At 47.5% G+C, this 25,695-nt stretch overlaps 12 protein-coding genes across 12 annotated transcripts; 7 read left to right on the forward strand and 5 right to left on the reverse strand.

Moving 5' to 3' along the window:
• Positions 1-277: 277 nt before the first annotated feature.
• N7511_009347 (alpha-hydroxy acid oxidase) lies at positions 278-1,912 on the reverse strand (the record flags this gene model as incomplete). Its single annotated transcript, XM_057131724.1, has 9 exons — positions 278-353; positions 413-489; positions 545-798; positions 877-944; positions 994-1,174; positions 1,262-1,496; positions 1,572-1,674; positions 1,734-1,767; positions 1,819-1,912. The coding sequence occupies 9 exons, from the start codon at positions 1,910-1,912 to the stop codon at positions 278-280; spliced, it is 1,122 nt and encodes a 373-aa protein (XP_056979712.1).
• Positions 1,913-2,788: 876 nt separating this feature from the next.
• On the forward strand, positions 2,789-5,097 carry N7511_009348 (Zn(II)2Cys6 transcription factor; the record flags this gene model as incomplete). The annotated part of the gene is made up of 3 exons (XM_057131725.1): positions 2,789-3,011; positions 3,063-4,000; positions 4,048-5,097. 3 exons carry the CDS (start codon positions 2,789-2,791, stop codon positions 5,095-5,097), a joined length of 2,211 nt encoding a protein of 736 aa, XP_056979713.1.
• Positions 5,098-5,504: 407 nt separating this feature from the next.
• On the forward strand, positions 5,505-5,804 carry N7511_009349 (uncharacterized protein; the record flags this gene model as incomplete). Its single annotated transcript, XM_057131726.1, has 2 exons — positions 5,505-5,643; positions 5,692-5,804. 2 exons carry the CDS (start codon positions 5,505-5,507, stop codon positions 5,802-5,804), a joined length of 252 nt encoding a protein of 83 aa, XP_056979714.1.
• Positions 5,805-6,235: 431 nt separating this feature from the next.
• Positions 6,236-6,764, reverse strand: N7511_009350 (uncharacterized protein; the record flags this gene model as incomplete). The annotated part of the gene is given in 2 exon segments (XM_057131727.1): positions 6,236-6,538; positions 6,549-6,764. 2 exon segments carry the CDS (start codon positions 6,762-6,764, stop codon positions 6,236-6,238), a joined length of 519 nt encoding a protein of 172 aa, XP_056979715.1.
• Positions 6,765-6,880: 116 nt separating this feature from the next.
• On the reverse strand, positions 6,881-9,711 carry N7511_009351 (glycoside hydrolase family 55 protein; the record flags this gene model as incomplete). Its single annotated transcript, XM_057131728.1, has 7 exons — positions 6,881-7,074; positions 7,130-7,323; positions 7,381-7,473; positions 7,531-7,611; positions 7,659-8,781; positions 8,840-9,292; positions 9,351-9,711. The coding sequence occupies 7 exons, from the start codon at positions 9,709-9,711 to the stop codon at positions 6,881-6,883; spliced, it is 2,499 nt and encodes an 832-aa protein (XP_056979716.1).
• A 700-nt stretch (positions 9,712-10,411) lies between these two features.
• Positions 10,412-11,271, forward strand: N7511_009352 (glycoside hydrolase family 128 protein; the record flags this gene model as incomplete). Its single annotated transcript, XM_057131729.1, has 2 exons — positions 10,412-10,611; positions 10,665-11,271. 2 exons carry the CDS (start codon positions 10,412-10,414, stop codon positions 11,269-11,271), a joined length of 807 nt encoding a protein of 268 aa, XP_056979717.1.
• Positions 11,272-12,058: 787 nt separating this feature from the next.
• N7511_009353 (DUF1996 and WSC domain-containing protein) lies at positions 12,059-13,476 on the forward strand (the record flags this gene model as incomplete). The annotated part of the gene is made up of 2 exons (XM_057131730.1): positions 12,059-12,342; positions 12,399-13,476. Coding segments are annotated over 2 exons (1,362 nt in total), but the record flags the coding sequence as incomplete, so codon positions are not given.
• Positions 13,477-14,008: 532 nt separating this feature from the next.
• On the reverse strand, positions 14,009-15,562 carry N7511_009354 (hexose transporter protein; the record flags this gene model as incomplete). The annotated part of the gene is made up of 1 exon (XM_057131731.1): positions 14,009-15,562. One exon carries the CDS (start codon positions 15,560-15,562, stop codon positions 14,009-14,011), a length of 1,554 nt encoding a protein of 517 aa, XP_056979719.1.
• A 537-nt stretch (positions 15,563-16,099) lies between these two features.
• N7511_009355 (transcription factor domain-containing protein) lies at positions 16,100-18,094 on the forward strand (the record flags this gene model as incomplete). Its single annotated transcript, XM_057131732.1, has 5 exons — positions 16,100-16,344; positions 16,397-16,847; positions 16,911-17,266; positions 17,319-17,567; positions 17,635-18,094. 5 exons carry the CDS (start codon positions 16,100-16,102, stop codon positions 18,092-18,094), a joined length of 1,761 nt encoding a protein of 586 aa, XP_056979720.1.
• A 437-nt stretch (positions 18,095-18,531) lies between these two features.
• N7511_009356 (beta-glucosidase) lies at positions 18,532-21,273 on the forward strand (the record flags this gene model as incomplete). The annotated part of the gene is made up of 4 exons (XM_057131733.1): positions 18,532-18,601; positions 18,651-19,257; positions 19,307-20,576; positions 20,632-21,273. 4 exons carry the CDS (start codon positions 18,532-18,534, stop codon positions 21,271-21,273), a joined length of 2,589 nt encoding a protein of 862 aa, XP_056979721.1.
• A 120-nt stretch (positions 21,274-21,393) lies between these two features.
• On the reverse strand, positions 21,394-22,284 carry N7511_009357 (dihydrodipicolinate synthase family protein; the record flags this gene model as incomplete). Its single annotated transcript, XM_057131734.1, has 1 exon — positions 21,394-22,284. One exon carries the CDS (start codon positions 22,282-22,284, stop codon positions 21,394-21,396), a length of 891 nt encoding a protein of 296 aa, XP_056979722.1.
• Positions 22,285-23,144: 860 nt separating this feature from the next.
• N7511_009358 (aldehyde dehydrogenase ALDH) lies at positions 23,145-24,756 on the forward strand (the record flags this gene model as incomplete). Its single annotated transcript, XM_057131735.1, has 3 exons — positions 23,145-23,269; positions 23,323-23,522; positions 23,573-24,756. The coding sequence occupies 3 exons, from the start codon at positions 23,145-23,147 to the stop codon at positions 24,754-24,756; spliced, it is 1,509 nt and encodes a 502-aa protein (XP_056979723.1).
• Between the last annotated feature and the right edge of the window lie 939 nt (positions 24,757-25,695).

Raw genomic sequence — 25,695 nt, forward strand, 5'->3', positions numbered from 1 at the left:
GATGCAAGAATACACAGCCTCCTCCACTCACAATCCCTCATCGAAACCATGGAAATGAAGCCTCAGCCCTAAGTTCCTCAGCCCTGCCGCGCGAGAGCGGGCTGCCAAGAGTCTTGGCAAAACACTTGTATCAACCATGTAACGGGGAGACCAAAGGGGTGCACAGGTTAGCATAGGAGATAACTTGCATTATTACCAACGTCTAGCTTATGCATAGGTACATAGAGAGAGAGGGAAAAAAACCGAAAACAGGTCTGGGTTCCTGCTCACCGTCTTCCTAGAGCTTCGAGAGGATCCCGTCAGGCTGTAAAACCGAAAGATAGCTTTTCTGGATTTCCGCGATCGTTCGGCACCTACTGCCGATCAGTAAAGAAATTTTTTTTTAAAATAGGCAGACGGGCATTTTTCTTACCCAGCTAGTGCCATGGTAATACGCAACTCTTGGCGCAATATTCTGATCGCTAGTTCCACTCCTTCTTGCCCGTTGTACTGTCAATAGTTAGTGATGAACAGCATCCACAAAACAGGGAGGGGATAAACGTACGGCCAAGCCCCAGAAGGGAATTCTTCCCATAAAACAGAAGTCTGCTCCAAGAGCTAGAGCTTTGAAGATATCTGAGCCTCGGCGAATTCCACCGTCAACTGCAATGGAAATCCGGCCTTTGGCTACGGGTGCGCAGGAGCGGAGGGCATCCAATGTCGAAGGCATGCCATCTAATTGACGGCCTCCGTGGTTTGAGACGACAACGCCGTTGACACCATATTTGATCGCAAGCTCCACGTCCTCGGGGGAGGTTACTGTAACAGCAGATCGTTAGTGGATGGCTTCACACTCATACATCTGAACACAACGAAAGAGAAAAGGAGGCAACATACCACCCTTGAGCCAGATCTTCAGAGAGGTATGCTCTCTCAACCAAGGAATTGTGCTCTCCCAGTCCAGACTAGGATCTACGATACGTCAGCCATCGATCCTGCAAGTATAACACGTACACCTCTTCATCCGTCGCATCAAACATACCATAATCAGTGCGATCAGAGGTATCGCCTCCATGACTCAGAATGTTTGGCCAAGACATATCCTCCGGAATGCGATACTCATGGCGGTATTCATTCAACCGTTTTCCTAGCACGGGCACATCAACCGATAAGAAGAGTGCCTTGTATCCGGCCTCTATAATTCAAGGTCACGTTAGCTTGACAAACCCCAATATAAGATCCAATCAAAGTCGATGGTTAATCGGAAACAGGACAGACATACTCTCAGCTCGCTCCAAAAGCTGAATTGTAAGTGCCCGATCCCGAAGCACACACATCTGCATCGCATACGGATTCCCCGTTCCCTGCGCAGCAACATCTTCTAGTGGATAGTTTGAATATGATGATAGGCCCATTGCAAGACCGTATTTCGCGGCTGCGCGCGAGGTTGCCAGTTCGCCATCTGGGTGGGCCAGTTTCATTGATGCGGCGGGACTAAAACCGAATGGGAGGGCGACCTATTAAATTGGATGTCAGATGTGATAAGTCTGGGCTGGATTGCAATTTGCAATTAGCAAGGAAACTAGACGCACCTTGGTATCCAAAATTTCTGTACTTGTGTCGATCTTGTCGACGTTCTTTAGAATTCGGGGACGGATTTTGTATCGATCATAGGCGGTTTCGTTCTCGTTCAGACTAGAGGAGGTTCAATATTTAGACATAGAGAATGGAATTTTCGATGAAGATATCCATACGTGATCAAATCCATAGCTCCTTCATTATAATAGTCTATCAGAGTCAGCAGAGTTAATATCAATCACAATCGTGGTAGTCACTCACCTCTAACCATCGGGGCCAGCCGAGCACTCCCCAGCCTCTTCAGATCAGCAATGCAGCATACATCTTTATGAAAGGTTTCTCCACGGTGAGCCATTGTTGTGCAGTGTGATGGGTGTGAAAGAAATGAATATGGAAATAGAAGAAAGTGACAGGAGCACGCCTCAAATAAGACTCGCAGCAATTGAAGCTAACCTTACGCAAAGCACTTTTTAACAAATACAGCTATGCACGATTCATTGCCTGCCGTTTTGCTATAGATTGGAAGTCGGTTTCCTATCTTGGATTTCCCCACAGGCGATCGTCGGAATCGCCTGCCTGGCTGAGAGAGTGTAACGTCTGCTAGATTTGGAGTTGCAAAAGACTTTCGAGGCATAGCTTTCCTAAAGAGTTTTTGCTTCAGTGAGGTAGTTTCGGCTTGGGATCCGATATTTATCTGAGCCGCCATAGCCCATTTTATTTTGCATTGGTCCCTCGGGTTGTGCTGGCAGTACTATATTGCATATTTCTAGGTAGGAGATGTTCGTCATCATCCTGACAGAAGCTTACCTGAATGCGTCTTTCTTCTTTGATCGTGACTATTTATCTCATGAGCCATCTTCGGAAGCAAATTTGAATATCATAGGTATGTTAAGAAGTTGCTGAGAATTAATACGGAACTAGAACCAGATGTTGGTGGTGAGGATAGTCTCAACTTGAGACATCATCAACTGCCAGCATATGCAAGTGGCTAAGGCTTCTCCGATTCAATATCTGCAGTTACAAGAGCGCATTTCAAGGTACTAATGCACTTCCAATATGCCTCCCATACTCCAACAACCGTAAAAGGAAGAGGCAAATCGGGACTTGGCGTAGATAAGATAGCGAGTCACGGGTTAGGAAGGCGTTTCCGAGCTTCGCGGGGTTCGAATCATCTCCATGTTTTCTATCAATATGCCAAATTTACATCTATTGCAAGATATCTATTTTCGTCATGGTAACAAAGCGACCACGCCCTCGTCGGTCGCATGTGCTCGGAGGTTGTAGCACTTGCAGGCGCCGGCATGTCAAATGTGACCAGAAACGGCCCGTCTGTCGGACCTGTAGGGCGCTCGGAGTGACCTGCGAGGGGTTCTCCGATCAAGTGCTTTGGATGCGCACTAATAGCGAGGAAGCTGAGGGACCTCGTCGGGGCACTAGGCGACATCTCTATACAGGTAAGTTGGCCGATGAAGGATCGTGTTCTAATATATTGATTCGTGTTTTAGAACAATCCAGACTGTCTATGAGCGCTGCTCTCAAATCAGATTTAATATCCGGATCTATTGATGCGTCTTTGGCAGAAGTTGACTCAAGATCAAGAGACCCGGAGCGTTCACTTGATAATGATATTATTATCGGACCTTTTGCGGTCCTTGACTTTTCTACTGCGCCAGAGAAACTACAAACACAGCAAGAATTACCGGAAGTCGAATCTATCCCACTTCTTTCCGAAAGATCACCTGGGGCTTTACCTGACCAAATTGAGACCTTGGTTTCAGAGGACGTACAAGGTCCCAGCCCTTCTTCAATCCTAGATACCCTATCCCATATAGATGACTTTCTCCATTGGTCCGATCTATTGAGCTTCAGTCCAGATCAAACTGAATTCGCTCCGAATGGAGCATCAAATATTCCAAATGATCTAATGTTCGATATGAGCCAAGAAATGGGATTACTCCCAGCAGACTCCACCATGAATGACGAGCTGCTCCGAATGTTCACGCCCCAGCAGACGCCGGCTGATTTTCTACCAACGGAAACAGACGCTTTGAATGATGGCCCCTGCCTTCTGAAACACTTCCAAGATATCGTTATCCCGCACATAATGGCAATCCCCTGTCTGCAGAAATCACCTTGGAAGATTCTAAACGTTCCAGCTGCTGTAGTCACTTATGGTGACTCAACATTTCTTGGGACGGAAAAGATCAGCCATGCTAGACTTGCAAATTTGTATGGCTTGCTTGCATGCTCGGCTATTCATCTTGTCCTTAACCCTTCGACAACATCAACTAAACCACCTGAGCATTGGTGGTCGGTTGCTAACCAGGCGTACCAACAAGCCAAAGACCATATGCAAACATCATTGCAAACCGAAACGCATGGACTTAAAAAGGCAAAATACAAAGATCAGCTAATGGCTGCATGTATCCTTATACAATTTACAGTGAGTGACCCTACTTCGAATTCTCCAAATGAGACTGACTCGGTTAGATAATGTCCGGTCAGCAGCAACATGCTCGATGTTTTATGATTGATGCAGAACGTTTATTACGACTTCGAGGACTATCAAAGACACGAATATCAAAGAAAGCCCGACTTCTACACCATGTGTACACCTGGCTGCGAATCGTCGGCGAGAGCACTTTCGTCCTCCACGACTATGAAATTTCCTCCTCTTCCCTCGAAGCTCTTGGCTCTCGATTCAAGTCTCATCGATCAAATGCCACAAGATCCTCTGATCCAACTATTACCAAGGAACCAAATCCCCGACTAGATGATTTCCTTCGCCTTGAAAGCCAAAACTCAGATAATGATCTGAACATCGATGAACCGAAAGATCAAACATCCGGACTACATGACATTCATCTCCAAGACTCACGAAGTTATCCGGAGACACTATACAAGCAGATCTACGGTATCCCAGAAACATGGCTGAGCTTAATGTCACAAACTACCAGACTAGCAAACGTACTAGAGACATTCCGCACAGCTCGCGAGTCGGGCAAAGATGTCAACTTTGAAGCCTGGGATACCCTGCAACGACGCAGTATGCGTTTGGAAAACATGATCTGCTCTTTTAGTCTGGGTCGGACGAGGGGTGGAGTCTTGGAACTGCATGCCGACTCCAAACCCCACAGTCATATGGTTGAAGCTTTGAATGCAGCTCTAGTAATCTTCTTCTATAGAAGAATCAGACAAACCCACCCAGCTGCTCTCCAAGGCCATGTCGACAATGTCATCACCGCACTAGAGTCATGCAGTGCGGCTCTTGCGCCTGATGACCCCACTGGTCCGGGGACAGCTTGGCCGCTATTCATTGCAGGATGCGAGGCTATGTCGCCGTCAAGGCGGGAGGCTATTACAAACCTGTTGGACAGAGCGAGTTCTGTTTGTGGGTTTGCGGCCTTTACCACCGCTAGAAATATCATTACTGAGGTGTGGAGCAGGCAAGATGAACATCTTACTGCCAACCGAGGTGACATTATGCCATCTTGGGTCGATACTGTGAAGCAAGGACATATATGGCCTTTGTTTTGTTGATCTAATGAGAGTTTCTTTTTTTTCTCAGCCATGTATTTATCCTGAACCTAACATTTGATAATGAGATGTAACAGAAACAATATCTCCTCATAGCTAGTCGCCAAAGAGGACATAGAGTGTGCAAATAAGAAAGCATCATATTATATCTACACCATAAAGATCGCTTACTACGAATACTTCTTATGAAACGAAGTGAAGGTATCAAACAATTTCTGACTTTCACGAATTAACCTCTTCATCAGAGGCAACACTCAGATTTCGGCTTGGCACTTCTCCAGCGAATCCCAAGCGAGAGGAGAAATGCAACACCGGCAACACCAGTATTTGGGTAGTAGAAACTGGTCATTTCGCATGTTCGCAACGTCTCGGATGATCGTTCTGCACTCCCAAATTCAGTTGAGGCAATGATGTCTCCTGCATCGTCTTTCTCATTTGCTGTTGTGGCAGGTACTGATGTGACTGCGTCCGCAGAGGGCTGTGACGCCGTGGGCGACAATGAAAAGTGTTGTGCTGCATTTTCGGATCGCTGGTGTCGGGTTCTCGGAGGTACGTCTTGCATGTGGCCGTATATGTCCTCCTTCATCAAAATTCCAGGGAAAGATTGCGACCAGCGTGCGAAAGGAAAAGTTCTTCGCTGCGATATAAGCCAGTTCATCCGAGAGACGGACAAGTGGGAGCGGTTGCACCTATCTACCGTCCTCCATTAGCTGGACGATAATGGTGAGAGGTGCCTAAGATTGTGAAATATCCTCATCCGGTGAGGAATCTCCTGGCATCCATCGCGGGCGCTCAGCCCTAGTTCTTGATTCGTTGTCTGCCCGGAAAGCCTTGCGTAAGGTGTAAAGATGCATGGTGATTTCTGCGCTTGTTTCGGTTTCTGCCGCGTGTATATTGTTGCAATATAGGAAATGGCCGGGACGGCAAGGTCAGTGAGATATAGAAATAATGTAAGAGAGAAGGAAGAAAAAAATGTGTCGGTTATGGAAGAAAAGGAGTGTCTCCGCTGCCTATAAAGATATGCTGGAGCGGGTGGTGAAGTGGAAATGATGATTTGATAAAGTGGAAGTGAGGTTATCCAAACCGAGAAAAGCACAAAGTGAGGATACCGCGAAGTGAGTATAAAGTGACTCTTAACTGATCACGAAGTGAGGTGAAAGTGATATTCTGTTTCGGTTAGTTTGACCTGTTCTTTGTCCTGCTCTGGTACCCCGACCAGGATGCCGTTAGTCACAACGTAAAATGACCTGGTAATAGCATAGTTGTATGCATCTAGCACTCCCGAGATGTACTCAGCGGAAACCACGCGTCTCGCTTCAGCGAACCCTGCACTGAGCATATTTTCGATCTCATTACTTTGAAATCTCAAACTGTCAAATCGTGCGACAAGTACATTCTCGAAGATCGCCTCAGCGATGGCGAGTTTCACAGAAGCATCGAAAAACTGAAAGAACTATGAAACGCTGCAGCAACGACGTGTCAACAGGAATATCTTCTGGCTTGAGAACCGTTTGTGTTGTCACATATGCCATTAAAAGAGTCTGTCCAACACCGAGACCTTGAAGGACCTGGAATAGGATATTCTGTTTCGTGGATATTAAGATGGAATCAGCATTGCCTGATTGGCCCTTTTCATATGCAGTTCTAAAGCTGAAGGAACGCAGAGACATTAATTAAAGAGGTAATAAACGTGTCAAGAAGTGGCTTGGATTTGCTGTATCAAAAATATTTCAAAGTAGCTCGTTCTCAATCCTAATACTCAACATATAACCAATGCACCCCTTAATCATTTTCTGAAGAGTGCGATATTCTCATTGAAAACATTCAGGTTGTCCGCCTCGTTAGCAACACTAACACCATTGATATCAACCATACTGGCTGATCCTACTGTGTTGAGATTGTAGATGGAGATTGACGAAGAGCCCTCCAGGCTAAAGATTGAGTTCTGGCAACTTCTTCCAGAGTCTTGGGCCGAGCATGCTAGAAATTGTCAGGTCTGATATCCGTGGGGGTGGAATTGGATTTAGATGCTTACAGGCATCATTGTTGTCGAAGAAAGAGTATAGTCCCGCTCCATAGACGAAGATCCCAGTTGAATCCAAAACCCGCAGACCCCAGCCCTCAGCGCAATACTTGCCTTTGCCAGCACAGGATGTTGTAAAGTTGGGATCGTGGATAGACGAGACGACCGGGAATGGAGTCGTGGCGAGGGGGTTTGGTTGGTAGTATCTGTGGAATGTGACTTTAGTAAAAAGCTCATTCAATTAAGGAGTGTCGTGTACTCACGCTGATTCGGTTTGTATCTGGGCCATGTAGATGTTCTTGGTTGAAGCAAGCTGATACTGATACAGCACGTTGTGTTCCACCGCAGTGCCCGAGCTGTATAATCAGTCAATTTGTCTTTATGCAATATTCGAAGTGTAATGTGGAACTCACAGCCAGATATTTCCCTGAGTACTCTCAATGTTCAAGCCGCGACCGCTGTAGATCGTGAGCTGACCATTTCCGTCAAGATCACTAATTGGTTAGCAGGATTCTTGAGAATTTAAGTGGAGAGAACATACTGATCAGCAACCCAAAGCCAGTTATTTTCCATATATAATCCGGTGGCGGATGATGTGATATGCATGAGCATAAATGCAGCAATGCAATTGGGATTTGCGGTCGTGGTAGCTGTGCCTGGCGTCGCAGTACATTGCGCAGCCTGAAGCTTAGAGCCTGCAAACCCTCCAACTCTCACATGCACATCCCACATTCCAGATGGGCTGCCAGATGAAGAAGCAAGATTCCACTCAATGAGAACAGCCCCTGCCTGTGCGCCTTGTGTGCTGACAATCATATCTGACCATTCTACTTGGCCACTGTCACCAGAAGCGCCAACTCGAACGACAGGCTGAGGACTGCCCATATTGTTGAAAAAGCTCCCACTCGACATGATTACTGGGTAGGCTTCACCGACAATTTTGGAGCCCGCCGGAATCTTGAGAGTGCTGGTCACCAGGTACGTACCAGCATCGAAGTAAACGATCTTGCCAGAGGATGCAGCGGCATTGATGATATTTTGCAGAGCTGCTGTGTCATCTGTCTTTCCGTCACCCTTTGCACCGCCGCTTCGGGTGCTGCTGAATGAAGATGCACTCAACGTGCTATACTGGGGCTTGGAGCGCTCATAGAACTGTTGTCCTTGAAGAAGCGACGCTGGACGAGAGTTGGGTGTGAAAGTGCCCTGGAGGGTTTGGGGCCCGTTAGGAGTGTAACTGTGACCTTGTCCCCAGGCATTGACTAGAACGTTTCCGCCAGCGAGAACAGTTGTCTGGCCCGGGCCTTGTACAATGACGGGGACATTTTGAACAGACACGTTCTCAAGAACAACGCTTCCAGCTGTCGGAGGCTGAGAGGTAGAGTCATGGACAGTGACGATGCCCACTGGAGTGTTAGTGATGAAGCTGTCCAATAAGGTAATAGAGCTAACGCTCTGTTGACCATGACCTCCGGAGGTGATATCGATGCCGACCTGACAGTTATTGATATGGATGTTCTTATAGGTCCAGCCCCAGTCCCAGTAGTGGCTGATAGCAGTGACTGCATTGTTGAATGTCAAATTTCTCATGGTGAATTGTTGGTTACCGAGTGCTGCGCCGATGTTTCCGCCATTGAAAATGAGATCACCCATATATCCAGCAGATCCTGATCAGTATCAGTATTGAAGAAAAGGTTCAAGTTTCTCATCGAAAACATAACGTACCGCTTTCACAGAAAATACCCTGATGTTTTGTGCCAGAAGCCGAACTCATCTGGAAGACCATGTTCTGAAGACTAGTTGCCTGGGCTGTTGGCCAGTGGATGCCACTCACAGTGTTCCCTGTGGGAATATTGCGAAGATCCAAAACGAGATTTCTAATTTGTCGGAAGAACACAACGGTAGATCCCCAGTTGAGATCCGAAGTGAAATAAGGGTCAGCATCAATAAGGTATCCGCCTTGGAATCCGGATGTTGCCTTGATCACAGGCATGTTTGTGGGATCTCCAATGATCTGCGTGTAATAGTAGTCAAAGATTGGATACGAAATCAAGTAGGTGCCGGCAGGGAAGTAGACCAAGGCTGGAGTTGTTGTATCAGATGCACAGCCCTGTCCACACCTGCCACCACTGCTAATTGCTGCGTTGATGGCTGCAGTATCATCGGTAACACCATCACCTGAACTTGATGTCAATAAAATTGATTTGGCTGTAAATTCGTCAAGAGAACACCTTACCTTTCGCACCAAAGTCTTTGACATTGCGAAAGACTTGATACCCAGAAGCTCCAAAGGCAGAGACACCCTGATGGCTTATGGATTCCAACCAAAAGGATGAGCTGCTGGCGAGCAACGCGCTTTCTTCAACGACCTTTGCTTTAGCCGGGACCTTCTTTTGAGGGCCAGTGTAGGCCTCATAGTTTCCATAGTCTTTGAGTGCCGCAGCAACAGCAGCATCAACAGACGGAATATCTATAAGAGCTGCACTTGCAGTAAGTGCCAAAGGCAGGATGGCCAAAATACCGAAGCGGACCATGATTGCCTCAGGAATTTGGTTGAAAGGAAAGCTGTAGGTCAAATTCCAGGGCACGTCTGTCATATTTATATGTGAATATAGTTGGTATGGAAATCGAACCCCGATTGACCGTCAGTCATATTGTCGCCCTGAGCGCTCATTTCCAACCTGGACTAGACGGAAACCTGGAAACTCGCTTCCCCTCAAAACCTATTGCACGTGGCTCTGCGTTAAGCCTATGCAGGACGTGTCCGAGCTAACATGCATATCAAGATAGATCCGTGACTCCGCAACCGCAGCTCTGAATGCAGGACAAGGTTGAGAGCTAATGCAAGTGATCCGTGAAGGAACTCGCTCGGATGACAACTCTGCTTTGTCCGATAATCCGCAAATTAAATCCGAACAAGTAGATGCTTCACGGTTTTTCGACTTTGCCTTCAATTGAGCTTTCGTGTAGTGCCGAAATTCCGCGCGCGACTTTTGAATATCTTCATCAGTCTTGTTTGTTAATGAATCTAATTTTCGCCTTGAAAGAAAGATCATGTCAAGGAACTTGTCAGTAAGGACGAAACAAGAGATCTGGGAAAATGCCGCAGCATTGGGTAATTCTTTCAGTAATGATCCGTTCTCATAATTTGGGTAAAACTCTGTCACATTCATGAAGCTAGATCTCTATATGATTGCAGGGTGCTCTCAACTATCCTAACATGTATTTGCAATTGTTCATTTCCCACAGCAGCCTACTATTTCCATCCATTCTTCACGTTGACCAGAATCATTAACAATGGTTTATTCTTATCTTCTTCTGACAACCCTTCTGCTTCATAAGGCGCACGGCCTTGCTGCAAAGAGAGGCATTGCCTACAACAACAATAACCCTTCCGGAAACTCAGTCTATGCGAACCTTTTCAAGGGAAACTCGAAGGTCTCATGGGCCTATGACTGGGGATACCCGTCCTGGGGTCTGGACTCGTCATTTGAGTTGTGAGTTTCACCCTGCAAATTGAAGACTCGAACATTATTTACTGACTTGCCAGTGTTCCTATGCTGTGGGGACTGCCCAGCGGTGCCGATCCAGATTGGACAGCTGCTGTGTCAACTCCTGGAACTCGTAACATCCTCGGATTCAACGAGCCTGATCTGACCTACGACGCTTCATCTAACATCATTCCCGCAAAGGCTGCCGCTGGGTATCTTACATACATGCAGCCCTTTGCTGGAACTGTGCGGATTGGGTCACCCAGTGTGCTTTGGAATAACGTGGGCTCATCTTCTGGTGGATCTTATGATACCGCTACATGGACTCAATATTTCCTTGGAAACTGCACCGGTTGCCACTTGGACTTTGCAGCTATTCATTACTACCAGGATTGTGTGACTCCTGATGGCCGGAATGGCGCTATTTGGTTTGAAGGTAATGTGACAAACGCGCATGATGTTTTGGGCCTCCCGATTTGGATTACAGAGTTCGAGTGCTATGGAAGCGAGGAACAGCAAATTGCGTTTTTGGAGCAGGCTCTTCCTTGGTTGGACTCGCAAGGTTATGTGGAAAGGTATGCGTACTTTGGTGCTTTCCCACAGTATCTCATCAACGCGGATGGGACTGGATTATCTGATTTGGGAAGCACTTACGCAACTATCTAAGTGCTATCTCAAGTTGTATAGGACTATTTAGTAAAGTAGGCATATCTTTTAGATATTGTTGAAATGCATTGAACTACATTGAGAATGGCAGCTCTGCGGTGACTGTGATAAGATCCTCACAATAATCAAATAGGATCAGATGAGATAGATCGTGAGACTCGAGATAGTCATCACTGAGTTTCCAATATCACCAAATACTGCTCCAGGTCCTTCATACCAGTGTGTTCATCTCTAAAAACCATGGCCCGGGCCGCTCGGGAATTGGAAGTAATGCGTTCTTCGACTATAGACCCTTGAATTTCAGCGACGCTACTACACTCCTGCAGGTTGACCCCGCAAATATGAACACAAATTTAATATAAATCCTGGTCTGCTGCCAGATTTCTGCGGGGTTCTTCAGCACTAAGCTAATCTTGGAAAGGGCTCAGCTACTGCGTGTTATTCAATGTAACCACGCAGGGATCTCAACTGAACTATTCAACTGAGCCACTTTCTGAAATGCTTTCAATATAGTCTACAAGGCATGCGGAGTCTCGGAGATAGCCATTAAGTCTCGCTTCAGTGTATACACTTTATTGTGCGCTTGAAGAGGACAAAGATCATCTTAGATTTTTGTCGACAGGAAGCACAGCTCATGGCCAAGAGTCATGACAATAAAAGGAAGTCCAGACAGCCACGGTGAGAGGATGTTATCACAATTTTACATTAAGTAAAGGAAACCACCAAAGCAATGATGAAGATGCGAGCTTGTGTTAGATACATTCCTTCGTTGCTGATATATATCAGCCCTACATTTGCCTTCTTCAAAGTTCCATGCAGTACGCCTTTGGTCATTGAACGAGCAGACCCACTCATCTCACCTGGAGTAGTCTCCAATCATGTTCACACCATTATGGGTGGATCTGGCTTCGGGTTTACCATGAACTACGACATGACCCAGACGTCAGAGTGCAACTCTTGCTCTGCGATTGAAGACAAGTCCAACTACTGGGTTGCTGCTCTCTACTATCACGCGCAGAATGGAAGTTTCATCCAAGTTCCACAAAACGGGGGAGCTTTGATCTACTACGAGTAAGGGTTCTGTGGTCATCTTTGGTCTACAATGGTACTTATACTTCACAATTTAGACAACGCCCTGATCCAACCACAGATGGGAAGATTGTGGCACCACCAGCTGGATTCCGCATGATTGCAGGTAGTCCATTTGACCGCAGGTATAAGGATACCATCGAAGCCGATGCGAGAAGCTTCGCCTGTCTCAACTATGATGGTCCTGCAACGCCACAAACAAATGGATTCCCAGCGACCAATTGTCCCAATGGGCTCCGCGCTCAAGTCTACTTCCCATCCTGCTGGGATGGAGTCAATTTGGATAGCCCCGATCACAAGTCCCATGTAGCCTACCCTAACCAGACATATGACAATGGCCCATGTCCCGCGACACACCCAGTTCGCATCGTCTCTATATTCTACGAGATTACATGGCACACCGAGCAATTCGCAGACATGTGGTATGGCAACAGCCAACCTTTCGTCTTCTCCTTCGGCGACCCTACAGGATACGGGCTGCATGGCGACTTCGTCAACGGATGGGACATTACAGTTCTCCAAGAAGCCATTGACACCTGCAACGATGGCGGTGGAGATATCACCGAGTGCTCGCCCATCCATCTCTATCCAGATACCATCACAGACGGCTGTCTGTTGGAGCAATCGGTTGATGAAACAGTTGGTGGATGGCTGACTGCTCTTCCGGGCTGCAATCCCATCCAACCAGGTCCGAACGACGCGACAGTCAGGACTGGCTGTGGTGCGCCCACGCAGATTGGATCGCCCCAGCATTACTATACTGATGTAACCGGTGAGCTGGGCTGGGAATGGATTGGCTGTGCTGTCGATAATGCAGGGGGCGTCAGGATCCTTGGTGGCGCCAGCTCGGCCGGCTCGGACATGACGGTCGAAAAGTGCATTTCGAACTGCAAAGCTGCAGGATATACGATTGCCGGCCTCGAAAATTCTCACGAGTGCTATTGTGGCAATAGCATTGACCCTGCCAAACAGCCGTCTGTTACACCCATGGGAAATTGTCTCTATCCCTGCAGCGGCAACCCTAGTCAGAACTGCGGGGGCTATGGCTTTATTGGCCTTTACCAGAAGTGCGTGGGCAACTGTCAGAATCTTCAGTATCCCGTAGTTCCTCACTAGTGGACCCATAGGTGGTTGTTTCAGGGGGGGGTATGGGGGAGGAAGAGGGCCAGGTCTACTTAGTGTTGCATAGTGCTGATGCTTATTGGCTCATTAATCCAGAGAATTTGGTTCTGAGACCCTTGTTTCTAAGTTAAAGTGGTTCAATTTCCGTTTTCAGGATAGGCTTGCTCGTTAGCCCCGGGAAATAGCAAAGTTTAGGCCGAATCTCGTTCTCGTTCTCGGCTTATATTTCCCTGTTTTGGCTCTGTCCTCTCTGATAGATTAAGCACATGCATCAAAGAGCCGTGCAGGGCAAAATACCGGCATATGCACGCACTAGTGGGCAATCTACCCGATGAATAGCAGGTATAAATCTTTACATTCGTCCATCAGCATAATTAACCGAAACCTTATAGCCATTAATAAGTTTCATGGAGTATTGATAGGCACAAGTTAATTAACAATCCCGCCCACTAAGCTCCACCTAAGGCTCGCAAGCCGCAAATTATAGACTTGCAAGAAACAACCAAGTAAGCAAACATCAAACAGCCTAGACTTCTGCTGGGGTCGGCTTCTCAGAAACCTCGCCGAACGCTTCCTCTCCATCAAAGATCAATGCGACCTCTTCCAAGCTATGCCCCTTGGTCTCGGGGAATCCAAAGTAGACGAGACCAATTTCAACAGCAATCACACAGCAGTAGACAATGTAATACTTCCAGCTGATTGCATCCATTGCCACAGGATTCGCGTATCCGTTGAAAAGAATGACACAAGTAGATGCGATTTGCATGATGTTTGTGCCTTTGGCGCGGAGATGAGTGGGCAGAACCTCAGTGACATAGACCCAGGGTGGTCCATTGAGACCGGCATTGTAGAACAGCTGATACATGAAAATCATAACAATGACTCCAGCTCCAAGAGAGGTATCGTGGAAGTCCCTTTGTTCGTTGATTGCAGACAGAATTGTCCAAATCACATAACAGCACAGCATTCCTATTGTGGAGAATAAGAACAGGCGTCGCCGACCCACGATTTCCATAAATGAAGCTAGAATGACAGAGACTCCCAAATTGAAGACTGTCAAACCGCCATTGATACGGAGCTGCTGCGGATCTGAGGTATAGCCGATGGAGTTCAAAATGAGATGGAGATAGTAGGCGATGAGACCATTGCCGGAAAGCTGCATCATGCACGGAACTGCGATGATAATGAACAGCCGGTGCATGTTGCCTCGGGTGCTTAGGAACTCGCGATACCCAGTTGACGAGGAACTCTTGGCTGTCTGGATTTGCAAGATGATTTCCTTCATTTCGAAGTCGACAAGCGCAGAGTTTTCGTCTCCTCCCGCATGATACTTGGTCAGTACCTTTCGGGCTTCATCATATCGATCTTTCTGCACCAGATATCGCGGCGACTCTGGAAGCAGATAGATGCAAATTACTTGCACCAAAGGGAACAATCCTTGCAGTAGCGAGGGTACACGCCAGGCCCAGGAGGCACCGGGTCCCATAAAATACGTTCCATAGGTGACCCATGCAGCAAGCAAGGCCCCCAGATACCACAAATTATTATAATAACCAACAAGAACGGATCGATGAGTTGGATAGGCAAGTTCGCTGACAAGCATCGGGGATGCTTCAACTGCAATCAGGCCTCCAAAGCCGATGACCATGCGAGCGGCCAAAAACATGGCATAGTTCTGAGCGGCACACTGAAGCAAAGCACCAATCACCAAAAGAGCCGAACCAATAAAGATCGGGAAGCGTCGGCCCATATGGTCACATAGCCACGGAGCGATGGGAAAGGCGAGGATCTGACCAAAGATGACACCGTTGGAGAGTGATCCCAAACGGGTTCCGGTCGGCGAGTCGAAGAAGTGCTGCCACTGGCTCATCGACTGAAGACCGTTGAGCATAGATCCATCATAGCCGTTGGTAGTCGAAGATAGGTAGGGAATGATCATTCCGAGGTTGAGCAGCAGCAAGTGACGCTGCTTATACCACGGCGTGCCGGTATCGGGCAGAACGCTTGAAAGACTCCACTCGCCAGGGTTGTTGTGAACATCTTCAACCTGGGCGGTTGCTTTAGTGTCATTGTCAGCCATGCTGACTCTGTTTTCTGTTCTGATGGTTGTCGTGGCTGTCTGGTTCAAGCAAAAGGCTGATTTGGATGCCGTGGAGGTCGGGGATTGGGATGAAGTCCTTGATATATCAAATTTCTGACCCGAGACCTCCGTGATTCCGCAGTGAGACCTGGACAAGACGTGGAAAGCGCCATGCCAAATGGTTCTTCGTCTTCCAGTGTGCAAATGGCAAAAGCCAGATCTCACGCCGTGTGGCGCTTTGAACTAACCGCTTCGGACCGAACCTGTCAAGCTTAGTCTCAAACTCCAAGCGAGAGGATCCCCGCAGTGAAAAATTCCCCAGGCTGTTGAGTCCGGGGAAGGGACAAAGCGTGTCATGGCGAATGGAACTTCCTCATATTGGCTATGGCCTGGGATGAAAAAGTCAGATGCCACACTACAACGGAAACAGCTTAGGGAGACCCCTGGACTTCCGAAACTCCGCTGAGTACTTAATTCAGACCATAGCCTCTTCTCTACACACTCATCTACCAGTCAAGAGACTGCTTTTCGGCTCTGATGGAGACGGTCTACCTGCCCAAGAACCAATCGGAAACCCCTTCCGATGGAGAATCACCACTTGCAAAGGCCAGTCAGAAGAGAAAACACCCTCGGGCGGCTGGGACGTACCCACGGAAACGAGCTACACAGGCATGCCACACTTGTCGCCTGCGACGGACCAAGTGCGACAATACCCGGCCTGCCTGTGCATCCTGTGTCCGTTTGGGGGCGGAATGCAACTACCAGCAGATAGATCACTCGACGTGAGTGTCTCTAAGCATGCGGAGACTCGGAAGAAGCTGACCGGGGTCCTAGATTTGATTCTGCGAGTTTAGCGATTTTGAAGCGCATAGATGATCTGGAATCTCTGATCCAATCCAAGGCCAATGACCTGCCTGCGCTGCCATCGAACTGCATTCCTTCAACGTCGCCTATCTCTTTCAGCATTGGATCGTCTGTCATTGATCAGCAAGCTCAGTGGAAACCATCATTTATCAATATAGATGAGGTTTTGAAGTGGCCTGTATTCGAGAATCACAGTTTTGATCAGCGACTATATTCACTATCACAGTCAGAAGAAGACAGAGTCCAGTCGGAACTACCCATATCGGTTGATCTTGATCTCCAAGAGGCTGATATTCTTCTTCGAAATTTCTTCGATGATGTGCATATTTTCAACCCGACGCTAAGGGAGGAAGATGTAGCAGAATATGTCAAGATTGTGCGATACAACGGCATCGGCTGGGATGCCACATCCTGCCTACTGGTAGGTTCCCTTTGTCGTCTCAAATATTCTGTTTCATGCTAATCTGTTTTTTTCTAAAAAAAGCTTCTCATATATGCTCATGGCTCGATTGCAACTCCATTTGTCAAGATTGAGCCGGATGGATCGTCTTCCTCTTTTCGTCAGTCGAAGGAATTCCTACAGGCTGAGTCGTACTTCCTTGCTGCTCAGAAACGAATGGGTATGCTTCTTTGCAAAACTGGTGCCATGGAGGCCCAATGTTTTTTCTTGGCCGGCGTCTATTTAATGGCAACTTTGCGACCGGTTGGTGCTTGGAGAATGTTTGTGCAAGCATTAGCCTGTTGTCAGGGGTTTTCCATCCAAGGCACAAATGACAGCCACTACGAAGATGAATGGAATACCAAGCAGAGGATATACTGGACTTGCTTCAAGTCTGAACTGTAAGTTATCTTGCTGCAAAATTCTGGTCTCACCTGCTGACTTCCCCCATAGAGAACTTCGACTGGAGCTAAACCTATCACAAAAGAATGTTTTGGATCTAAGCTACCCAACATTTTTTCCTACACCCCCCGATGGTCTAAAGACTAAAGATGAGGCAGCATGGTATTTTTACCTGGCTGAGATTGCCCTGCGCAGATTGGAAAATCGCATCTTGGGACACCTCTATCGACCCGACGCGGCAATCTCAGAATCCACCATGATATATGCGATTGTTGATTTTGAAGAGCAGAGAGATGCCTGGTACGTAAAAGTCTCTAGCATGAAAGGCATTGTCAATGGTTGTTCGCTAATGCCTTCGAAATTCTAGGTACCGCTCTCTACCCGAAGTGTTGGCTCTCGACATTGATACCCCCAACACAGATCAATACGAGCCATTTCGGTTCATACTCCGTGGGCACTTCCTAGACTGCCAAGAGACCATGTATTGGCACTTTTTAGTGGAGGCAATATATGGCCGTGTTCATGGCAGCAACGATGTCTTCCTTCGAAAGGGGTTGAAGGTTTGCGTGGACAGAATCCAGCAGAATCGGACAGGTTTCTACCACCGCCATCATGGGACATGGCTTATGTTACGGTCGTGTACAAGAAGTGCACTTGTTCTCCTTGCTGCGGAACGTAGTGCAGATCTTGTTCATCTGTTGCCTCTGGGCTGGGAAGAGGCCATTCTTGAGGTGACTAGGATGCTGAAATTCTGGAAAGATGAATCAAGTGACGTGCTTGAGATGTTGGACATTGTGCATATTCTTATCAATTCCAGAGCTTCTTAAATTAGTCCTTATCAATCAGCTAGTTTGGGGCAATGTATTAACCTTCTTATTTAACCGGTAGCTTGCTGAACGTGAATTCTGTACTTCCACCAGTCGCAGCCTAGACCAGAGTGTGTACAACTGGGCTTATCTGCATTATCATTGAGTCTCCAGTCTCAGGTTAGTGCCACGTATAAACTGAAATGTCTCGGGGAAGAATAGCAATTTGGGCCAATGAGACCTCCAAGTATCCAAGCCCGACACTCCGCGATGCACCCGAAGACCACCATAGCTTATTTATTATCCGGAGTTATTCCGATTACGAAATACTTGCTTTCTTATTGTCACGTAGGCCGATTCATTCCTTGATATGTCTTTTGTATAAGAATAAGGCCTGCCCCCAATTATTTCCAAATTTTCATCTCCAGAATACATCTTTGTCAGTCACTTTGACTAAGATGTCGGACATTGATATCGAATATGCGCTCGAGCAGCTTACTCTGAACGAAAAGGTCTCCCTTCTCTCAGGTTCGTGGCTTTCAATTCCAAAGCGTTACTTCACTAACCTTGAGAATAGGAGTCGATGGCTGGCACACAGCAGCAATCCCGCGACTGGGAATCCCTCAGATTCGAATGTCAGACGGACCAAACGGTGTTCGAGGGACTCGCTTTTTCAACGGGGTCCCTGCAGCTTGTCTTCCTTGTGCGACCGCGCTAGGTGCTTCATTTGACACGGAGCTCATATTTTCTCTCGGAAAGCTCCTGGGTGCAGAGTGCAAAGCGAAGGGCGCACATGTCCTTCTAGGCCCGACCATAAACATCCAACGAGGGCCGCTGGGCGGACGCGGCTTTGAGTCTTTCTCGGAGGATCCTGTTCTCTCTGGCTCTTTGGCTGCTAGCTATTGTTTAGGTGTTCAGACTGAGAATATCATTCCGACGCCGAAACACCTGGTCTGTAATGACCAAGAACATGAGCGAGTTGCTGTTAGTGCGCTTGTGACTGAGCGAGCATTGCGGGAGATTTATCTTCTCCCTTTTCAATTAGCCATTTCCGGTGCCAATCCTGGTGCGCTCATGACTTCATACAACAAAGTCAATGGATGCCATGCGAGTGAAAGTCCGGATCTGCTACAAAATGTTGTTCGAGACGAGTGGAACTATAAAGGTCTCATTGTGAGCGATTGGTTCGTTGAAATCAAAGCTTCATGTTACGTTCAATACTAATTGTAACAGGTTTGGAACCTACAGCGGGTCCGATGCACTCAATGCCGGACTAGATCTTGAGATGCCAGGCCCAAGTCGTTTCCGGGGCCCTGGCTTGGTGCATGCTATTACATCCAACAAGGTTTCCGAGAAGACTGTTAATGACCGAGTTCGTTCGGTGTTGGAGATGGTGAAGCTAACGGCCAGCTCAAAAATTCCCGAGAATGCAGTCGAAGTCCAACGGAATCTGCCCGAAGATCAAGCACTACTTCGCCGAGCAGCTTCTGAGTCCATTGTGCTGCTCAAGAACGATGACCATGTTCTTCCTCTTGACCCTGCTAAGAAGACTCTTGTGATTGGGCCCAATGCCGATATTGCGGCATACTGTGGTGGAGGCTCTGCAGCCTTGCCGGGGTACTATACAGTCACTCCCTTGGAAGGAATATCTAGCAGCTGCACTGGAGGTGTCACGTTCTCACAGGGAGTCTATAGTCATAAGGAGTTGCCTCTTCTTGGCTCTCAGCTTAAGGTCGAGGATGGTCGTGTCGGTTATACATTCAGCGTGTTTACCGAGCCCTCCACCAAAAAGGACAGAAAGGTGGTTGACAGTTTGCATATGACAAGCAGCTCTGCCTTTTTGATGGACTACAAGCATCCCGAGATCCATTCAGATCTTTACTATATTACCATGGAAGGCATCTTCGAACCGGCTGAAAGTGGAGTATATGACTTTGGGCTTACTGTCGCCGGTACCGGAGAACTCTTCATTGATGGAGAGTTGATAGTCGATAACAAAACCACCCAGCGCCAGGGGACGTCCTTCTTTGGCATCGGTACCCCAGAAGAACGTGGCTCGAAGTATCTTGAGGCAAACAAGCAATATAAGATTCTGGTCGACTATGGTACTGCTCCAACTTCCAATTTGAAATTGCATGGAGTCGTCTCGTTCGGGCCTGGAGGAGTCAGAGTTGGAGGATGTCGACGTATTGATTCGGAGCGCTCAATTCAAGAGGCTGTGAGCCTGGCAAAGTCTGCTGAGCAAGTCGTGGTCTTGGTAGGATTGAGCGGGGAATGGGAAAGCGAAGGCTTTGACCGTCCGCACATGGATCTCCCTCCACATTCTGATGAGCTAGTAGAGAGAATTCTCGCTGTACAGCCAAATGCTGTGATAGTGGTGCAAAGCGGTACACCTGTGAGCATGCCCTGGGCTCGAGATACCAAGGCACTGCTTCATGCTTGGTATGGCGGTAACGAAACAGGAAATGGAATTGCTGATATCATCTTTGGAGATGTGAATCCGGTCAGTACTATCACGTCTAGACCATATGATCTCGTTTACTGACTCCATGTTGTAGTCTGGAAAGCTCCCTCTCACATTCCCAGAGTTTGTCGAGCAGAACCCAGCATACTTGTCTTTCCGCTCAGAGGGAGGACGTGTGCTGTATGGCGAAGATGTATATGTCGGCTATCGGTACTACGAAAAGACCAAAGTGAAGCCCCTGTTTCCCTTTGGGCATGGTCTCTCGTACACAAAGTTCTGTCTTTCAAATCTTTCTGTCTCGCAGCCTCTGGCAAGCTTCAACAGAATCAAAGAGGAAGTGCTTGAGGTTTCTGTTTTACTGGAAAACACCGGGCTATGCAGTGGCGCAGAGACTACCTTGGTCTACATCTCACCCTCTTCTAGCAGCAGTGTTACACGCCCAATCAGAGAGCTCAAGGGTTTCAAGAAGATTGGGCTTGAGAAGGGCGAAAGACAAGAGATCTTGATTTCGATTCCACTTGCTCTCGCTACTAGTTTCTGGGATGAAGGTCAATCTACATGGCTTAGCGAAGCAGGAGAATACAGAGTGATCGTGGTTGGCACCGGAGATCAGAACTCGCTCTCTGCGACTTTCCACGTCGCCCGTACACGGAGATGGAATGGGTTGTTTGGGACCGGTGTGAAAGCTCCTTCATTACATGTCAACGGCAATGGAAGTTTAAGCAAGCAGACATAAAGCAGGATGGTTAAATTGGCCTACTCAGTCAGATAATAAATGAACTGCTAATATCGAATATATTCACTGAAAACCACATATACACATCCAAAATCGAAACGTTGAAGCAAAAGGTCCCATCTAAATAGTCTTAACACCAGCATTTTGTAACAATTGCTTAAGCTCAGCCGTCAGCTCCGGGTTGAGCAAAGCAAAAGGCTTACGCAAACCACCAGTAGGCTGTCCAATTAACTCGCAGCCTGTCTTGACAGCAGCGGAATAGTTATGTGACTCAAGGAACTTGCAGACAGGCCAAGCCTTGGCCCAGATCTCGCGTCCACGCTTAAGATCACCCTTCACAGAAACAGCGTCCCAAAGCTCAACCGCTAGTTCGGGAATAATGTTGGCAGCGCCCCAAACACCGCCAGGCGCGCCAGCAGCAAGACCGTAGAAAGTCAAAGTATCCCAGCCATTGAATGCAGTAATCTGGTCCGAGAGGCCAAAGATTAGCTCTGTAAGCGCAGGCGCGTTACCAGAGGTATCCTTCAAGTACTTCACGCCAACCTTGGAGAGTCCGGCGATCTCAGCAGGCGTCAGCGTCAAGCCACTCGCAGAGGGAATGTTATAGAAGACAATTGGCAAGCCAGAGGCAGTGTAGATCTCATTGAGCATCTCGTGCAACTGCTCTAAGTTGACGGGGTCATAGAAGGGAGGAACGACCATTGTAGCAGCGGCGCCGGCTTTAGCGGCGTGCATGGAGAGCTCAACAGCTTCCTCAGTCGAATTGCTACCAGTTCCAGCCACAACTGGGACACGACCTGCAGCGAACTTCACGCACAGCTCTGTTAACTGCTTGCGTTCGGCAAAGCTTAGGGTTGTGAATTCGCCTGTGCTGCCACCTGGTACGAGGCCATGGCAGCCTGCTGTGATGAGGTGCTCAATGTGTTGCTGGAGGCGGCCTTCGTCGATCTTGGTGCGATCATCTGTGAAAGGTGTGATGATTGCCACCATGATGCCGCCGAGGGATGCCATTTTGGAAATATGGTATAGAATGTATTGAGGGATGCAGAAGGCTGTCTGTTTGAAGGCTGGAGGGGTATTGTGATGTAGAGTCTAAGGTGAAGATCTAGTGATCTAGATATAGTTGGGATGTTGGAGTCTCTTTCCGTCTACGTTGGTTGTATACTCGGAGAGTAGGGCTGCGTGGTCGGAATCACTTTCCTTTTGCGTTAACCCGCCATTATCAACCTCACACCCCCACCTTCCTTTTCGTGCGGACAATGAAATCGTCTGCAAATATTAATGGGAGAGTACTCCGCACTAAGGATAATTTCGGTGTTAATTGAATCGGAATGAAGTCCATGAGATCAATGCAACGCGTGATTACAATACGCGATCGGCACTCAAATCGTCCAAAAGTGGCTAGACTCACTGCTCCACTCTCGAAAGAAGGTTGAAGTGCAGCAAAACTTTGGATATCTCTCAGCCCTTTGGATCTTTCTATTGATGGCGTTCTCTATAGGGCATTATCAGTCACCTGTCATCACATGACATTCTTGAACTTGGTAAGCTCAGAAACCATCAGTTTATACCTATGGATCCATGGATCACTGACATTATACATTAGCTGGGATGACAGAATCAGAGGTCTTGAATGTTTACAAGGAATACGAACTAAGTTAACTAACATAACCCTTTTCATTATGTCAGGATCGGTGAGAGATGTGACTAACCATGCCAGTGCCAGTGCATAAACGTGATTATATAAGGAAAGACTTGCCAAATTGGTCGGAAATCGGTCGGAAGGACATGCCGAAAAGGGTATAGCCTGTTACCCCAAATGATCTTATATCAAACACTCCGCGCCTTAAGGTCAGTTTCTCAAGCACAAAATGGATCTCTTTGTCGATATCGTCACTCCAAACGGGCGTAGCTATAAGCAGCCCACTGGCCTCTTCATTAATAACGAGATTGTATCTGCAACGGGAGGACAAACTATTACCTCGCTTGACCCCGCGTAAGTTGTCTTATCATACATTTGCGATAACCCCTCACTAATCAATTCACCAGCACTGACAAGCCCATTGCTACTGTTCAGGCTGCCAGTGCCGCAGATGTCAACCGCGCTGTGGAAGCAGCGAAAGCAGCCCTAGTTCATCCCTCATGGAAACAGCTTCCCGCCACAGAACGAGGTCAGCTCATGGGACGATTGGCTGACCTTATGGAGGAGAACCGTGAATTGTTAGCTTCCATTGATGCATGGGATAATGGTATGTTTAATATCCAATAAATACCTACTGGTTTGCTAAATCTCACTCAGGAAAACCTTACCACGTCGCTGTCGACGAGGACCTCACGGAGGCAATTACTACCATCCGCTACTACAGTGGCTGGGCCGATAAGACTTTTGGTCAGACAATCAACACAACTCCTCAGAAGTTTGCCTACACAATCCGCCAGCCCATCGGAGTTGTCGGCCAGATCATTCCCTGGAACTACCCACTGTCAATGGCAACCTGGAAGCTAGGTCCGGCCTTGGCTTGCGGAAACACAGTTGTTCTCAAGCCCGCCGAGCAAACCCCTCTTAGTGCCCTTGTGCTTGGAACATTGATCAAGGAGGCTGGTTTCCCTCCAGGTGTGGTAAACATCGTCAACGGATACGGCCGTGAAGCCGGCGCATCATTGGCATCGCACCCACTAGTTGACAAAGTTGCCTTCACAGGGTCAACTGGCACTGCTCGAGAAATCATGAAGATGGCCGCTGGTACTCTGAAAAACATCACTCTCGAGACGGGCGGCAAGTCCCCTCTCCTTGTTTTCCCCGATGCAGACATGGACCAAGCGGTCAAGTGGTCGCACGCTGGTATCATGTCCAACAAAGGCGAAATTTGCACGGCTACTTCTCGCATCTTTGTTCACCGTGATATCCTAGAAGCCTTCACTGCTTCCTATAAGGCCGCAGTTGAAAGCGTCAAGATTGGCGACCAGTGGGATGAAGCTGTCTTCCAAGGTCCTCAAGTCACACGCGCTCAATACGATCGGATCCTCTCCTACTTTGAGATCGCTAAGAGCGAAGGTGCTACTATCCTCACTGGCGGCGCTCCTTATAAGCCTACCGATGCAAAGAATGCAAACGGATATTTCGTCCAGCCCACCGTTATCATCAATGCCACTGATTCCATGCGCATCGCCCAAGAAGAAGTCTTCGGGCCTGTCGTGGTTATCTTCCCCTTCGGTGACGAAGAAGAAGCCATTCGTCGCGCTAATGATAGCGCATACGGTCTCGGTGCATCTGTTTTCACTCGCGACCTAGAGCGAGCTCACCGCGTCGCGTCGGAGATTGAGTCTGGTATGGTCTGGATCAACAGTAGCCAGGACTGCGACCCACGAATTCCATTCGGTGGTGTGAAGCAGAGTGGTATTGGACGGGAATTGGGTGAAGCTGGCCTTGAAGCTTATAGCCAGGTCAAGGCTGTTCATGTGAACATGGGTACGAAATTATGAAACCGATGCGATCTATCAAGTAGGTAGTATGATACAGTGAGATATTTTCATATAGCAAAATTAGACACGATTGCAATGCGGTCGACTATATAGTCAAGAGCAGTCTTATATCCTTCGCTTCTCATTGAACTCCTAGGTTCCGGTACAAAGATTGGCATTTACGCATCCCAATATTCAACTCCATATATGAGCTTCATCTAAATTCGTATAACATAGGCAATTATTAAAGCTTTCTCCCAGTGTTACCTTTATACTTTCTGCAGCACTGACCTGAGGCGTTCGGAACCGAGCGAAGCGGATGTCAAAGGAACAGATCAGAGTGGGACAAAAGCAATCTACAACACAGTCTATTTTCTGTTTTTCTGTGCTTCGCAAAATTCCATTACTTCATGCCATTGATAAACATGACTAAATAGAGGAGATGACACATATTCACAACCACTTGGCATGAACTGATACAGCAGATTCAGATACTTGGTGACCTATTTGGCCCGGGTAGGAAGGCAATTCCGAGCGAAATTAGTGGCAATTGTGAACTCTGGACTCTTCACAGGAGTGAAAGGAGGAGCCTGGAGTGAATTCTGGGATAAATCCTGGGGAATGGCAGATAAATTATCGTGTTAGGTGATTTGTTGCTAGGGATAAGATACAAATTAACAGTAGAACGATTCAATATCTCCAACTAAAAGAATCAGGTTTTATATTTTCCCTAAAACCCTACAAGATGCAAGTTATTCCGCCAAGGGAGAAGATAAGGATCTGGAGCAAAGATAGTAAATATTTCCTTGTATATTCTATAGGCCATGATTTTGATGTAGAGAGTGCAAACCGAATCACCATAGATCATATCAACACTGTCAACCTTGATCTAGGTTATAGATAAGAACCAGTATTGATATCACAGTGGCAGTTGATATGTCTGTAAATGGAAGGTAAGAG

This window comes from Penicillium nucicola, assembly GCF_028828085.1.
Source record: "Penicillium nucicola strain IBT 29836 chromosome Unknown utg000010l, whole genome shotgun sequence".
Taxonomy (NCBI): domain Eukaryota; kingdom Fungi; phylum Ascomycota; class Eurotiomycetes; order Eurotiales; family Aspergillaceae; genus Penicillium; species Penicillium nucicola.